A 17,678-nucleotide genomic window follows, 5' to 3' on the forward strand; every position below is an offset into this window, starting at 1 on the left:
TCTTATAATTATTATACATAGGGACAAAAACCCAGGTAATTAGGATTATGTACAAAGCATTTTATACCGAAATAAAATATTTAGCTCTTTAAAAACAAGACAGTAGAACGTTAATACAGGTCACAGTTGTCATGGCAACATGGGGCAGAGGTCACAATTCAAACAGCTGCCATGACATTCTGTAATAGAGAGGTGCAAAATTCACAGTCCAATAGAAGGAAGGGGAGCCTCCCCTCAAAATCTGACATGAGGGAAAGCTTTGACACATTCCAGCCCAAGAGTCCAGGACCATGTTTGCAGAAACTGCGAACAAGACAGCTGCACCCAAACCGGGCTCCATGTACACATCAGACAACAGTCTGCGTACACTGGCGAGATTTGGGAGAGGAGCAACTTCTCATCTTCTACCCTCCCTGCCGTTAGATTACCGTTTCTGGGTTAAGGGACAAGGAAAGAGCTCCATTTTTTTGGCTGTGTGATCTCTCTCAAGTGTAACTTATAAAGTGTATGTGCAAGGGATATGTCTAGGCCGACATGAAGTTTCTCTGGAGTGGAAAGCAGAGTGCGCACTGGAAGATAATGCACCCGACATATCTTTGGAATCACTGGATCAAATGACAAAACGCACAGGGCTGTTGCTGTTGAAGAAAAGGAGGTCTTCTACTGACTGAAAAAGTACTAGACAAATACTTGTGTTTTTACACCATAAACAAGGTTCTTCCCCACAATACTCCTATGAAGTTGGAGAGAAATACATGTCTGGCATGCCCTTCCCCCGAGTTAAAGACTCGTTGCACTGACCAATGCAATTATTCAATTAACATTATGTAACAGTAGTTGTGCTAAGAGGGACTGGGAGTGTTTCTATGACACGAGAGGCTTAGTGTGTGAACCCCCCCCCCCACCCCCAGTCTTCCACACTCCTTTTCTAGGTTCCCCTGAAACAAGAAATGCAACCCCAGATGCAGGGCCTGTTGAGTTCTGCAAGCAGACAGGTCAAGTGTGCTTTCCTTTCTATCACTTCACAGGCATTTTTGATGCTCCTATAACAGTATTTTGAGAGGTACATAGTACTCGGATCATATGCAACCTCCTCTTCTGCAAGCCTTTCATAGGTGATTCCATACTGCAGGGAATTGATCGTCACAGCTTTTACAATACTGTCAGAATACACCAGGAGTTAGCAGTGTGCCTTCATGGGGGATGTTTTCATTACTTGGGCCCGTAAACAATGCTCCTGTCACATTTCACTGGCAAGAAAGGGTTTCAATGGAAACTAATATTTTAAACAAGTACTGCCAAGCCCCATGAGACCACCACGAAGACTGCTCAATTTGTGCCCCGAGTGCAGAAGCCACCGCACACCTCTTTCCGTTTATATGGAGAGTAAGGGGACTGGTGGCCAATACTCGCTGCCCCAGCAGTGCTTAACCTCCCTCTAGAACCCCTGCTGTGCCTCTCCAGTCCTAGTACTGCCTCCAAACATCCTTCAAATGCAATTCCTATTGATATTTCATTCCCCTCCCCCCCCCCAGTGCTACACAATTACAGTATATACAAGTTTATATAAAAAATAGACTTATGAGCTCCACAGAACAGCAATACTGCTAACAGAATTCCCCTCCCCTCCCCCCAACAGCCGGGGTAGACCTACGACAGAACACAACAACTGGGACTGCAAGGGCAGCACTTAGAGAACCTCCCAAGGGAGGGGAATAAAGTGATAGCTCTATACATGCTCATTTAGTCCTACCAAGCACTATCACCAAAAGGGAAGCTATCCCTCCCCAGCCCCACGGGGATGGCCTGGTCCAGCTGTGGTGGTGCTGCTGCAGTGATCTGGGGCAAGGAGTAGAAGGGGATTCCCCCCACCCCCACCCCACTGATCATGGCTGCTGGTAGCCACCCCGGCTGCATATTGTAAACAAGGTTAGACTGCAATAGTTAAACAAGACGGTCCCTTCTATAAGGTCTGTGAGTGTCTCTCACAGCTCATACAAATAATAAATCTCAAAAATAAACTTCTCATTCTCACATAAGTTAATGTAGAGCACATGATGGTACTTGTTCACACCCTCGACTTCTTCCCCGAAGTTCTTATCACATACGTGTTTCACCATAAATCATGACAGCAGGGATGTTCAACGGCAACCCTCCTCTACCGCCGATGACAACAGGCTAAATGTCAGCAGATAGGGGAGGTACTCCAGGGGCCAATGTTGACAAAGTGACTTAGGGTGTTGGGGTAAGGGCAGGCAGCTTAAGCTGCACCCACAGTGGTTTCAAACAGAGTACTGCATTCCTAACAATGGAAGCACCTTTCTAAAATCTTCTTGTCTTCCCCAGCTAGGCTGATACTGAATGTTGATCCCACCTTCAGCCTTTGCAGTGGGGAAGAAGGCCCAGAGCCACAGAACTGACGTATAGGCATGGGAGGACAGATCTTGCAAGTTATGACTCACAGGGAAGAAAACAGTCCCAGGACATGAGCAAGGGGTGGGGGAGGCAGATTACAGAAACTTCAGACCATCTAGTGGGCCAGTACTGAAATCCACCAGCCTCCGAGACTTCTACAGTGTAACAGATAGGTGCTAAATTATCCCATCACAGAAGATCCATGCTCTTCCTCCTGCTGCATCAGTCTCCAACATCAGCATTCATGAAATTACGATAACTGGTGATCCCAAACATTTCACTGCTGACTCTTGCTATATGTCATTGGAGAGAAATGGGGTGTCCACTTTCCCCATGCTCCTAGGGAAACAATTGGCAGACCTTCAGCAGGTGCAAAAAATCATGCATCTGACAGGCAGCCTTGGATCCTGTCAATCCACTGCTGAGCATGCAGCACATCTTGGGCACAAAAGTTGTAAACTCGCTTTGTCGTCTTCAGCTGTGCAGAGAGAAACAAGATAATTAAGAGTACAGGAAAACCAGAACCTCAATGCAAGCATGAGGGAAACGTGGAACAGGGACAAGAACCACTAAGCAATCCCTCCTTCCCACATTTTACATTAACTGAGGGATAGGGAGAGCATTTCCTGGCAGTTAATGCCTCATAGTATCAGTTGAGAGCTAAAGCAATAATTCACCAGGCATTAGTGAGCGTATCTTATCCTGGAGGTCAAAGTTACTACATACAGACCCATAGTTTGGCACTTAAAAGAAACCAAAATGCATTATTCATTTAGAAACTACTGTGCACCAAAGTGAAAGATTTGGATCTCTGCAAGGCTCAAGATTGAATCTCACACACCATCCTAGGGTTATTCTCAGCATTAAAGTCAGGACAGATTGTAGGTTGCTGAGATATTGCATGTCTGAGACTGGGAAGCCATATGAGAGAAGCAGCGATACCCTGTTACCAGAGGTTTGACCAATGGTGAGCCGATTCATTAGGTCATATAGAAGAGTAAGATGCCAACTTTATAGCAAGGAGCAATTAGATCTTACCTGCTCATTGGCTTTCCTTTAGTCCCTCTAGACTGGCACAGATTGGTTATGCACTCCGACCAGCAGATGGAGACTGAGAACAAACTGAGCTGTAAGTGGGCTGTGCAGTCCTCGGGAAACCAGTCTACACCTAGCAAAGAAGATGACCCACAGGTCTAAACAACAAAGAGAAAACACTACATAAGTACATAAGCACTGCCATGCTGGGAAAAGACCAAAGGTCCATCAAGCCCATAACTCCGTCTCCGACAGCGTCCAATCCAGGCCCCAAGAACCTGGCAAAACCCCAAAATTTAATAATGATCAATGGACTTTTCCTTCAGGAATCTGTCCAGACCCCCTTTAAACTCAGCAAGGCCAGCTGCCGTCACTACCTTCTCCGGCAATGAGTTCCAGAGTCTAACCACGCGCTGAGTAAAGAAAAACTTTCTCCAATTTGTTTTAAACCTACCACATTCTAATTTCATCTTGTGTCCCCTGGTTCTATTATTGTTAGAAAGCGCAAACAAACGCTTCACATCTGTCTGCTCTACCCCACTCATTATTTTGTACACCTCTATCATATCACCCCTCAGCCGCCTTTTCTCCAGGCTAAAGAGTCCTAGCCTTCTTAACCTCTCCTCATAAGGTAGTCGTCCCATCTCTTTTATCATTTTCGTCTCCCTTCTCTGCACCTTCTCCAATTCCTTTATATCTTTTTTGAGATGAGGCGACCAGAACTGAACACAATACTCCAGGTGCGGTTGCACCATGGAGCGATATAACGGCATTATAACATCCTCATGCTTGTTTTCCATCCAACTTTGCCACCTTGATCACCTAAACTGCTGCTGCCAAATAGAAGGAACACTAGCCCCGACCACCAGCAAGAAGGCTGGTACGTGGCTGAATCCCGGCACTCCCCTGTAACTGTATTTTTTTTTTGTACAGCCCCGAAAAAGAACCGACAAAACCCTTCAGGAGAGCACCAGCAAGAACCCCGAAACTACCGTCCGCTGGGAGGGATCTGTGCCATTCTAGAGGGACTAAAGGAAAGCCAATTAACAGGTAAGATCTAACTCTCCTTCCATAGAGTCCCTCTAGACTGGCACAGATGGGAAATACTTGAGCAGTGACCATCATGGGTGGGACCCACGGAGCCCCATTGTCAGCACCCTGGATTCAAACCGCACATCCTGACGAGCAAACACATTGAGGCAATACTGGCATGTAAAGGAATGAAGAGAAAGTCAGGCTGAAGCCTTCCAAATTTTCATCAGAGAAACCAATGAATGTTCCGCCCACAAAGCCGCCAAAGCCTGAGTAGAATGGGCCTTCAAGGAGGAGGGAATAGGCTGTTTCCGAAGGAAACAGGCTGAGGCCACTGCCTCCCTACCCAACGGGCAATTGTGGTCTTGGATGCCACCTTGCCCTTTTGTGAACCCCTCAACAAAACAGTTGATCCAAATGGCAAAATTCGTGAGTCACCCTCAAATAGCAATGGAGGGCTCTGCGGACATCCAAACAGTGCAAGCGCTTCTGCTTTTCCAAGCCACATCTGTCCCCCAAGACAGGCAGGGAAACCTGCTGATTGACATGAAACGGAGAAACCACCTTAGCAGAAAGGAAGGAACCGCCTCGAGAACCACTTTCTCCCGAAAAAAAACCTGAAAGGCTCCCTTACAGGACAGAGCCTGCAACTTGGAAACACACAAACCGAAGCCAAGGCCATAAGCAGCACAGTCTTCAACGTCAAATCCTTCAGCATACAGGACCCCAAGGACTCAAAAGGCGGCTCTACAAGGGCAGACAATACCAGGTTAAGATCCCAAGGCGGAACAGGGCTATGAACCAGAGGACGAATAAGAAGTACGCCCCGAAACAAAAGAATCACATCAGGAAGGGAACCCAAAGGATGCCCCTGAATCAGGCCCCAAAAGCAGGCCACAGTCACCAGCTGCACCCTCAAGAATGACAAAATGAAACCTTTATCTAGGCCAGCCTGTAAGAAATCAAGAATCTGGGGAACCGCAGTGGCACAACGGAATGGTTCCCACACTAGTTTTCAAACACGTGCCAGACGTGAAGATAGGCGAGAGAAGCTGAATGCTTCTTCAAACAAAGCATAATGGCAACCACTGACACAGAAAACTCTTTCTTCAACAAGGACACCCTCTCAAGAGCCAAGCCGTAAGCAAGAACAGAGTTGGATCTGACATGAGAACCAGACCACGAGACAGAATTGTCACTGGTGGAAATCAAAAAGGCTGCATCACGAGAAGCTGAATGAGGTCTCCATACCACGGCCTGCGTAGCCAATCCGGCACCACCAAAACCACCTGGCTGGCATGACATTGAATTTGAAGCAGAACTCTGTCTAACAAGGGCCGGGGGGGGGGGGGGGGGGGGGGGAGGGACATAAAGCAGGCCGATGCTGGGCCAAGGCTGTACCAGTGCATCGAGTCCATCCTTCTGCCGGCTGAAGAAGTGAGGAACCCAAGTGTTGATGGTGGATGCCATGAGGTCCATGACAGGGAGGCCCCAGCGGTCCACTATCTGAGAGAAGGCCTCTGGACTGAGCTTCCATTTTCCTGGGTCCACGAGATGTTGACTGAGAATGTCCACTTGCACGTTATCCACCCAGGTGACATGAATTGTGGAGAGACCTATCAGATGAACTTGAAGAGTCGCTTCTTCTGCCACGGACCAGCTCTTCGTGCCTCTGTGATGACTGACGTAGGCGACTGCCGTGGCATTGTTGCAAATGATTCGCACCACTGTTCCGACCAGAAGGCTTCAAAGGCTAAGAGGGCCAGCCAGATCGCTCTCAGTTTCAACACATTTATCAACAAACTCACCTCTAGAGGAGATCACTCCCCTTGAGCCACTCTTCCCAATGCCCCCCCCCCCCCCACCAGCCTGATAGGCCAGCATCCGTCATCAACACAGTCCACTGTGGGGAATCTAGATTCATGCCTCCTGAAAGATGACTCAACACCATCCACCAATGCAGACTGCATCTCACCAGCCCTCACAGAGGGAGGCAATCCTCCAGGGAGTGCAACTGGGGAGACCAATGGGATAGAAGTGTCCACTCCAAGGGCCGCATGTGAGCCCTGGCTCACTGTGCCACCTCAAACAAGTCTGCCATGGAGCCGAGAACTTGCAAGTAATCTTTGGCCCTCGGGCACTGGGAGTCCAAAAAGAGACCAGACCTGTGACTGGAGTTTGCAAATCCTGGCCTCCAGCAGAAAAACTCCGCCTGCGCTGGTATCGAAACGAACTCCCAAATACTCCAAGGTCTGGGATGGCTGAAGATGACTTGTCTGGATTGACTACCCAGCCCAAGGACTGGAGCATGTGCACCACCCAGGCTGTAGCCCGCTAAGACTTTGCTCGGATACACCAAAATGCCCTCTTTGTGCAGAGCAGCTGCCACTACCATCATCACCTTGGAAAAGGTACGGGGCGCTGTTGCCAGACCAAAGAGAAGAACACAAAACTGAAATCCCAGGGCCCACAAGTAACGACTGCACAGGCTTACCACTCCTCCATTCGCTAAGACACAGAACAGACTGGTTTCCTGAGGACTGCACAACTCAGTTATAGGCTCACTTCATGCTCAGTTTGTTCTCTGTCTCCATCTGCTGGTCAGAGTGTGCCAATCTAGAGGGACACAGAGGCATATTTTCAAAGCACTTAGCCTTCCAAACTTCCATAGGTTTCTATGGAACTTTGGAAGGCTAAGTGCTTTGAAAATATGCCTCTATGGAATTCATAGTTTTTGTTACAAAATGAGTAGGGAAATCCTGCTTTCTGATTGGTTAAGAACAGGTCACACTTCTAATAAATACTAGTAAAATCTCAAGCATCAGACAAAATGTTAGGCTACTTCACAGGATATATCACTATATCAAGTGAGTTTGAAGAAAAAAGGAAATATCATGACACGTAGCCAATTTTAATAGATACAAAACTCAGTCATGGTATCCTATTTTTTCCTTCCTTTCTCATCCTGTTCCCTCCTCTACCTTGCAGCCTGCTCCATTCCTCTCCCTGCTTGTTCTGTCTTCCCATCTCCCACCAAATCCCTTCCCCTTTGGGCCCATTGCCATCCTCCTTCCTGCAGTTGTACCCTATTCATTCCCTCAATCTCCTCATTCTTGTTGGCCTCATTCCTTGTACAGTACAGGCTAGGGGAGAAGAGATGCAAGCGCAGAGCAGGAAGTGTTTTTTCTGTCATTTGTCCGTGCCTTGGTGACTCTAGTTAGGGGTTTTTCTGATAAAGAAGAGATACACTTACATCAAAGAAGGCTTTTTCCTCTACAGTTTTGGGAGCTCCCATGGTAGGAGTCCCTGTGGTGATGGATTCCACCTCAGCAAGGTCAATGACCCCCTTACACTCAGTGTCCATCCTGCTATCATAGTATCTCAGCTGAAAGAAACAAGACCAGAAATGATGATAATATGTATCAGGGCACCGGCAAGTAGTAAAGGTCCAGTTGCAAAGAGCAAATATTACAACAGTGGTTCTTAACCCAGTCCACAGAGCACACCCAGCCAGATGGGTTTTTCAGGATAGCCACAATAAATATGCATGAGATGAGATGCCTGCATGTACTGCCTTCACTGCATGCAAATCTTTCATATACACACATTGTGAATATCATGAAACTCGGGCTGGATGTGTACTGAGGACTGGATTGAGAGCTATTGCACATTATCGATTACGGTGGTTAAAATAAGGCAAGACAACTACCTGCACCCTTCAGATTTAGGAAGAGTAGGATTAGAAGCACAGGGAGAAAGATTTATCCACAAAGATTTAGAAGAACTGAAGTAATCGCTCAACTGCCTGCTTTAGAGCAAAGAGAGGCCAAGCATCCCAACCAGTCTGCCAAGTTATTCTCGTTTGCACTAGCAAGGCAATATCCCAGCTACAGTGTGAGCACTGGTAAGATATTCCTCCTTATTCAAGACAGTATTTCTTGCCCTCTAGTCTCTTACGTACGTGATCAGAGGAAGAGATAGTAAATGGCATGGATAGGCCACATGGTCTGCCTTCATCTTTCTACGTTTCTCTATCTAGTTTAGCTCACAACCAGCACCCCTCCTTTTCCAGGTCTCAACACAAGGCTTGTAATAATCTAAATAGCTACCAAAACCATCCAACCTCCCAAGTCTCCAAAAAGCATCACACCATCACCAGCCCTCCGCATCTCCCCAGTTGACAGGGGGATCACACAGCCTGCCAGACTCAGCTAAGCAATGGTCTGCACGTCTACTAGGACTTTTAGTCATTACTGCTTGTGGCCTGCCAGGCAAACCCCGGCTGCTAGTTAAATTCTATGATCACGGCCTTTTCAGCTATAACTTCTAGAATTTCATATTCCCCACTTTGCTATTCACTCTAGCAATCACAACTGCTGAATTGTTTGAGCAGGGCACCTACATCATGCTTCTGCTCTTTCTTCACTTTTCTGCAACTAAGGATCCTCTCTGCTTTTCTTATGTTTTCTTAATCTGCTACCATTTTCATGCAATTTACCATTTCCTTCACACACACACACACACACACACACACAAATAAAACAAAATGTCTGAGGGCTCAGATCATGGTCGCCTTCTAGAGCTTCCTTTCTACTGAAAATGGTTTACTTCTTGTGTATTGTTATTACTTTCTCAGATAACTCTGTCCTGTATTATGAGCTGTTTGATAGCCCTCTCTGGAGCACATTTATTCTGTTTATATCCTTCCAGACATACAGACTCCAGACCTGAACACAATACTCCAGATGAAGTCTCTTCACCAACAACATAATTACCTCATCATTCTACTAGTTACACAACCTAACGTCCTCTAGCTCTGTTTTGTCACATTTTTTCACTACCTGAAAATCTTTGTATACAATAAATCAGCCCTAACAACTTTTTCCTGTTTTGTGGGCCTCAGTATTACATACCACAGTGCACTTCCTTGGATTTCTGCATCCCAAATGCAGATAACCGCTCCTCAAATTCCAATTCTCATTCCCTTTCCTCCTTCAGGCATGTCTACCATTGCAAATCTTGGCATTCTTTATAAAGGCAAAAACTTCTCGCCCCTCTGCAGTGTCAGTCACAAAGACATCGAACAGAACTGGCCCCAGCGCCCCTTTTGCCACCTTACTTTGCTGTTTATCCTACCAGCAGTTTCTAACTCTATTTTCCTCCTCAGATCCCATTCCTAGATTGCTCTATTTATGAGCCTCCTAAGCAGGACAGTATCAAAGGCTTTGCTGAAATGCAAGTATACCACATCCAGCACCAGCCTTAATCCAATTCCCCAGTCATACAAATCAACGAAAACAAGATTTGTCTCATTCAAGCTCCCTCTACTGTCCATAGTATGAAATCCGATTCAAAATGCTTCACTAGTATTAGGAACTCATGGGCAGAGATTTTCTGAAATCAAGTTGCAGCCAGGGACATTAACTTACTACCCAGTTCAGTATTTGTAAAGGTTCCTCATCATTCTACTTTACGCCAAAGCCAACGTGACAGTGTGGCCAAGAATCAGAAGAGCAGCCATTTCCTCTGGATAGACAGTCAAAAACAAAGATTCACTCTCCCTATTTCTTTAGATATAAAACGCCCATATCATCACTGGGTTTTCAGGAAAGATATGAGCAGTCCCAACATGAAATCACAAACCTCTCCAGTATCTTCAGTTTAAACTCACCTGATGTTTGGTCTTATCAAGGACAAACCAGCGAGGTTTCCATGGCTTCATGAAGGCTCCCTTCTTGTACAATGTTCCTTCGTATGACCTAGCAAGAATTTTTAGTGGTTACAACATTCTCAGTACCTTCCACATTATGAGATATCAGTATCAGTCCGACAGTATACACACGTATGCTGCGTAGCACTCATGTCATAGGGATTAGTGTCACAGCAGTCGGCCTTCTCACCTGTTCTCACTCTCTGACATCTGGAACTGATTGTAGAGGGTGCTGGTGCTCTTCCTACCTCCCAGCTTTCCACTGGCTGGGGTTGAGCTTGTACTATTGTCACTATCCAGGCTGAGGTTAAGGGTGGAGCCCACACCACTCTCCTGCAGATAGACCCCCAAAGAGCGTCGGTGGTGGGACATGTTGGACGATAAAAGCAGAGAAGTAGATATCTGCAGGACAGGCAGTAATAAGGACAGAACAAGTCAGTTTTCGGTCAAAGCACACTGATTATAGTCACTTCCAAATAGTGACCCTCTCTGCCTATACCTATGATGTGAGTGGGAGTTGAGTATGTGGCTTCAAATGCTGCTACCTAGGCTTACCCTATTCTGTAATATGGTGGAGGGAAAGGGAAGTGCAATGTTCCACTCAGGGCTACTTAGAATGTGTCCAGCTGTCATGTCTGAATTTAAGAGACTGTTACTGGGATGGATCACATAATTTGTAAACACACTTAGCACTGTGGACTGGAATAACTGGGCAGACTAGAAGGGCCAGTTCTTTATATGCTGCCATCTTTTTAAATACAATGTATACTTATTTGATTGATTGATTTTTATGTTATGAGACTGTCCCTTGCTGTTCTTTCTTTTTTTTAATTTAAATGTTTTATTTAATATTCTAATAACAGTACAAAGTACTCAACAGATTCAACAATAACATTTCTTTTCTCAAATACAACCAATAAAGCTACCGTTATAAATCTCTATGCGTTCTTTAACCACTTATATCGTACCGTTACATCGTTAATCCCTTCCCCCCCCCCCCCTTTTAACCCCCCCCCCAGTCCTTTTCCTTGCTGTTCTTTCTAGGTATAGAAATAGTTAGAAACGTACATACCCTGCTCTCCTGTTTTGACTCCGTACGCTGTATAGCCTTGATCTTGTCCCACACATCCTTCCACCGGTCTGGAACATGACCCAACTCCATTTCTAAGTTCTGCAATTCCTATTATGCAAATACAAAATCATAATTTGATTAGAGAGTAAATATGTTATGATTATTATTCACAATCCCTATTAAAGCTTTTTAAGTCTCAGGTGGTCAAATTTATATACCAGTACTGGCAAAAGGGATTTTATAGCAAGAACTTCATGTGACATTCTGACTCATTGGGCTTTCCTCTTTCTATCAGTAAATGGAGATGAAGAAGATCCACAAGCCATTATGGAGAGCCAAGAGCCTCTCCTGTTAAAATCTGTATTGCACAAACCTCTCTGAACCAGGCAACGCAGACATGCTGAGACCTCACAGGGGCAAAATAAAACAGAGGAAATGGGATCATAGTAACATAGTAGATGACGGCAGAAAAAGACCTGCACGGTCCATCCAGTCTGCCCAACAAGATAAACTCATATGTGCTACTTTTTGTGTACACCTTACCTTGATTTGTATCTGCCATTTTCAGGGCACAGACCGTAGAAGTCTTGCCCAGCACTAGCCCCGCCTCCCAACCACCAGCCCCACCTCCCCCCACCAGCTCTGCCACCCAATCTCCGCTAAGCTTCGAACATTTAGCATGAATGCCAATCACTCTAAAAACAAAATACCTCTTACTAGCAGAAATTTTAGGACAATAACACAGCTGCAGAGATTTTGCAGTACAGATCTTACCCATGCGTTTTTTTCTAGCGAAAAAGGTGTCGGTACTCAAATGCCAGGCCACACCCTTCAGGGGTGGGGTGATCACTGAGTGATCCACTCCACAATGGCCAGGCCCCCTGCAACCAGTGTCAGAATTTAAGACAAGGCAGAATTGGTGTGTAGAGCCTGAGCTCTTTCATTAAAACTTGGGGACCATGCGTCAATTTTAGCAGAAAATGGAAAAGGTGCCGGTACTCAGTACCCCCTCAAAAAAAGCCCTGGATCTTACTGACATTGCAATAATGCAATGTTCAGTAACACCATTATTTTTCTTAGTATGTTAAAACTGATATTGCTATACCCCACTATTTGTTTCTAACAGTTTCAAAGTAAAAACGTGTTTGGTTAACTGTATAATCTAGCAGCAATAAATGGGTTAATGGAATATGAATACCAGTACGTTACAAAAGATGGACATTCCATGCTTAGACGAACTTTGGCAGCAGAGTGACTAGCACACTCCTGCCTTATCTTGGCTCAATGTGGCAGCAGACAGCTGGGGTGGCCATAGGGAATAGTATATCTATCAGCATTAAGTGTCAGCAGGCTGCATTATGTGATAAAATTCAAGCTGGGCAGTGGACTATAATTAATGCCACGTGAGAGGATGGGATGACTGAAGCAGATGGGAGAGGAGCATGAAACCAGACAAAGGATCATAGGCACGTGTTGTATTTTTTTTTTCTTTCAATCAATCCCATTAACAGGCTTGGGCTGCCCACTCTAGTGACTAGCTTCAGGATCACCCAACTGCTGAGGCATTTGCAACAGGTATGAACTGGACATCTGACTTTCTTTATTCTAGAAAGACCATGATTTTCTCTTGCAAGGTACCACAACAGCACAAACACACAAAAAAGTTGAGTGTTATTGCGTCTAAGACAGATGGGTGCATGAATATTTTTGTCATGAAACTGAGGGAACATTGCTTGTGTAATATCCTATGAAACTGTGTCAGCGATGAAAACAAAGCACAAACTGTATAAGGATCATACTAGAACAGGAATGCTGCAAAAAGAGCTGGAGCCCAGTTTCTGTGCACAGCAAAGGAATGGGGCCCAGGAAAACTAAACAGGATCAATGAAGTTTCACTCCCGACTGAACATGGAAAGTTTTTCTTTGCTGGTTACTTCATAAAACTGTGTGTCTGCCAAACAGTAGACACGGTCTTTCCTGAAAAGAAAGGAGTGCTTCAGAATGACAATCTCAAGGACTGAAGACATGGAAAACAGAGGCAGTTTTGACGTTTATTTGATTGCTTGTGATGAAAGCGCAGACAGCATTAATATTACTCAGCTTCTCTTGATTTATTTAAACCTGGCACTGATGATGAATGGCGTGTTACAGGAGCTCCTTGGTGCGAGAAGCCTTTCTGAAACAAGTGGATCTCTCTTTGTTATTTGATAGTTTAATTTGCCATGGAAGAGTTATTATGGGGTACCGACTGATGGTATCCCAGCAAAATTGGCTAGCAACACAGGTTTGCAGCAAAAGGTCAAAAACCTGTGACCAAGCTGATCTACTGTATTTTGTGATTCACCAAGAAGCGTCGTGCACAAATGTGATCAACAGGAAAACATGAGTGAAGACAACAAATTATATAATGTGAAAATAATTATTTTCAACTTTGTTCCTAATCTCATATGAGTTCCACTCTTAAATATTTTGGCATACTGTTCCACTATATAGGTGTTAAGAACAGAACGTTCTGTTCCTCTGTATTTCCTCTAAGGTTGGTACCTGTCGCAATGCCTCTCCAATTAACTTCTCATCTTTTCCAACAGTACCAGTTCATTCTGCTAGCCAAGTAGATTGACTTGGACCTCCCTGGCAACCCAAAATGTTAGCGTTAATTTATATTCCTATGCACTGATATTAGTAGCCAGTATTTTAAAATATTGGTTTGGCTCCCTGTGTGACAATCCAAAAATGAACTTTGCTGCTATATTCTGCAATAATTGCACTTTTTGCAGCAGTTTAGTTAACAATCCTATCAGTAAACCGTTGCAATAATTAATCTAAATGCATATCAGAAAGAGGGCCACGGAACACAATGCTTTTCAGTCTTTATATTTCTGAAAACTCCAGACTAAACTCAATTTTTAACAACTCTTCTGTGCCAGAGATAGTACCTGTGGCGAAATGGTGAATTTTCCAGCATATGAATTACAAGAATATTTCATGAAGTGTATTTCTCTAGTTTGGCCAGCAGGTGATGCATGTTTATGTTTAAAGCTGTTACAGAGAAATGACTGTTCCTTCTTTAATTTAACACAGAGAAGTTAACCTGCAGTGATGTGGCCAGCTACTTTTTAAAAATGTTGCTCTGGGCTCTGATTGGCCCAGGATCTCAAATTCAGCTAGGATGTACTGGCTTTTTCTCCAGTCTTAGCCATGGAGAAGAGAGAGAAAGATCTATTTGCTAAGGCCCTGTGAAGAGTTGTATTTGATAACCTGTGAACAGCTATACGTCCTGAACTCCCCAGGTACTATTTAGATAGTAAACAAATGTTTAGATAGTGTTATAATTGATCCATATTTCAGTTACCTGCTATTGTTTGCTGATTGCACCTTGTCTGTTCATTGTTCTATTTTTTATGACAAACATTTTTAGTTTATTGCCTCTGCTTGTCTGGACTAAGAATCCAGGTGGTTTGTGTGTTGGGTCTGTGGGTGCTTCCTAGGACTGTGGGACCACTGGGAGTGTGGCCCCAGTAATCTAGGAATCACCAGGGATAATTTGAGGGGGGGGGGGAGATTCGACCAGAGGCAGTTGGGACCCAGTCAGTGATAGGAGGGTGCTAGTGTACAACACAAGTGGCAGGTGCAGGTGGACCTGAGCTGTGCTGGGGATAGACCCTCTAAGTGGTCACAGGATAGCCCCAGGCAGGTGGCTAGGCATTTCGTGACAGTACCTGTGGCTCTAAGCTAAATGATTCAACCAGAATTAGCCCCCTAGATCATATAATTTTGGGTCATTGCACAGTTCCATCCTATCAAAACTTGTGTAGCATTCTAATGGCTCCTCTGTGCCATTTTAAAATATTTTAATTTTATAATTAGTTTTGTGTTTATCCGCAGGAACCAACTTAAAATCTCTTTCAGACATGTGCCTTCCCAATTTATGCACTGTATCATTTGCATACTGCTCTTCTACCCCAAATTTTGTAAGGATTGCTCAAAGGGGTTTCAGATAAAAGAAAGCGAGACAAGGATGAATGATATAGGACCTTGTTAAAAATAACGTAGGACAGGACATTTGCTCATTAACACCAGCTATTTACTACCTCTTCCAGAGAAATGATATTAATTTTAAGGCCATCCTCCTAACTCCCAATACCCAACATCATCTTCTAGAAGCTGATAAAAAAAATCCAGAAAAAAAGCATTGCGTCATTCTGATCTAGGTGATGCTGTACTTCATTAGCTACTGCAACTAGAAAAGACAATGTACTCTGGCTTTATCTAAACTGACTGATGCATATCACGACTATAGAAACATGACAGCAAATAAGAGTCAAATGGCCTATCCACTCTGCCCATCCACAGCAACCAGTATCTCCTCCTTTCCCTAAGAGATCCCACGTGCCTGCCCCATGCTTAAATTCAGACACAGTCCTCGTCCCCCACCACCTCCACCAAGAGGTGATTCCACGTGCCCACCAACCTTTCCGTGAAAAAGTATTTCCTTAGATTACTCCTGAGCCTATAATCTCTTAACTTCATCCTTTGCCCTCTCATTCCAGAGTTTTCCTTCATTTGAAAGAGGCTCATCTCCTGTACATTAATGCCACAGATGTATTTAAACATCACTACCATATCCCTCCTCTCCCGTCTTTCTTCCAAAGTGTATCAATAGAAATCAAACAAAATAAAACATGGAAAAGAAAATAAGATGATACCTTTTTTATTGGACATAACTTAATACATTTCTTGATTAGCTTTCGAAGGTTGCCCTTTTTCATCAGATCGGAAATAAGCAAATGTGCTAGCTGACAGTGTATATAAGTGAAAACATTCAAGCATTGCTATGACAGTCTGACAGGGTGGGAGGATGGGAGTGGGTAGGAGGTATGCATGGGGACATCAAAGCATATCATTGGTATTCTAACAGGGTGGGTGTGGATAGAATACCTGTTAGAATACCAATGATATGCTTTGATGTCCCCATGCATACTTCCTACCCACTCCCATCCTCCCACCCTGTCAGACTGTCATAGCAATGCTTGAATGTTTTCACTCATATACACTGTCAGCTAGCACATTTGCTTATTTCCGATCTGATGAAAAAGGGCAACCTTCGAAAGCTAATCAAGAAATGTATTAAGTTATGTCCAATAAAAAAGGTATCATCTTATTTTCTTTTCCATGTTTTATTTTGTTTGATTTCTATTGATAACCTTAAGAGTGGACTAACACGGCTACCACACTCCTCTTCCAAAGTATACATATTGAGAGCCTTAAATCTAATCGTCTGCATTAACTGCTTATGCATAAAGTTTAGGATGTGGAGGATCACATGACGCAGTCTGCCTGATTCAGGCTGTTGGGTTCACAGTCTGTGCATTCATTCCACTCTAAAAGAGCGGAGTTGTTCTTCTAGGTTCAATGCTTAGGGAGCCATAAATTCCAAAAAGCTTACCAGGTCTTTATCCAGTAGGGACTCCAGAAGACCTGTAAGTCCAGGTCATCCACTTTTTGTTCTAGGTCCTCCACACGTTTTAGCAATGCTTGTTGCAATTGCAAGGACTGCTGGGCCTGGTTCTCCAACATACTGGTCCCTCTGCATATGTGCGTCAAATTCTAGACTCAAGCTATCAAGCCACTTGTGAGCCTTTTCAGCTCTGTCATAGATCTGCTGTAGCTTTTTATCTAGTGTGGCTTCTACCGCTGCTGTTATCTCCACAGATCATGAGCAGATGGTAGGGCTCTGTGAAGAGTGTGGGCTCGCCATTTCAGAGTCCCCTAAACGCTGCTTGTCGTGTTCTTTTTTGGAGCAATTTGAAAGCCATCAGCAGTGTAGGGTGAGTTGAAATTTACACAGGCGGTACTTGCTGGACTCCTGAGGCAGATCGGTTGACAGGGAATTCGTTCAGTGAGTAGAGACAGAAATTTTAGCAGATTAGAAAGAGGCACAGAGGAGGCTTTGCTATTCAGTGTCTACTCCTTACCTCGCGTCATGTCATCTCCTGGTGCTTTCTTATATATTGCCACTGATCAGACACCTCTTGGGTCTAATGGGCTCCTATGGGGGACATGAATCGAGGTTGAAGGGAGGCAGACTCAGGAAAAATGTCAGGAAGTATTTTTTGTCACGGAGATGGTGGTGGATACTTGGAATGCCCTCCATCGGGAGGTGGTGAAGATGAAAATGGTAACAGAATTCAAAAATGCGTGGGATAAACACAAAGGAATACTGTTCAGAAGGAATGGATCCACAAAAGCTTATCGGAGATTGGATGGCAACACCGGTAATTGGGAAGCAAAGCTAGTGCTGGGCAGACTTCTATGGTCTGTGCCCTGAAAAAGGGTATGATACATACCTGTAGCAGTTGTTCTCCGAGGACAGCAGGCTGATTGTTCTCACGACTGGGTGACGTCCGCGGCAGC

The 17,678-nt window shown here is 44.6% G+C and overlaps 1 protein-coding gene across 6 annotated transcripts in view; it reads right to left on the reverse strand.

Moving 5' to 3' along the window:
• Positions 1-469: 469 nt before the first annotated feature.
• SBF1 (SET binding factor 1) overlaps positions 470-17,678 on the reverse strand; it is a 186,186-nt gene continuing 168,977 nt past the window's right edge. For all 6 annotated transcript variants that reach the window (XM_030217005.1, XM_030217006.1, XM_030217002.1 and 3 more), the window contains 5 exons: positions 11,265-11,372; positions 10,383-10,594; positions 10,154-10,241; positions 7,736-7,867; positions 470-2,893 (listed from right to left, as the gene is read on the reverse strand). In XM_030217005.1, the coding sequence (XP_030072865.1) occupies positions 2,795-2,893; positions 7,736-7,867; positions 10,154-10,241; positions 10,383-10,594; positions 11,265-11,372 (639 nt within the window). In that variant the 3' untranslated portion in view covers positions 470-2,794. The remainder of the gene's footprint in view (positions 2,894-7,735; positions 7,868-10,153; positions 10,242-10,382; positions 10,595-11,264; positions 11,373-17,678) is intronic.

Source organism: Microcaecilia unicolor, chromosome 10 (genome assembly GCF_901765095.1).
Source record: "Microcaecilia unicolor chromosome 10, aMicUni1.1, whole genome shotgun sequence".
NCBI classification, from domain to species: domain Eukaryota; kingdom Metazoa; phylum Chordata; class Amphibia; order Gymnophiona; family Siphonopidae; genus Microcaecilia; species Microcaecilia unicolor.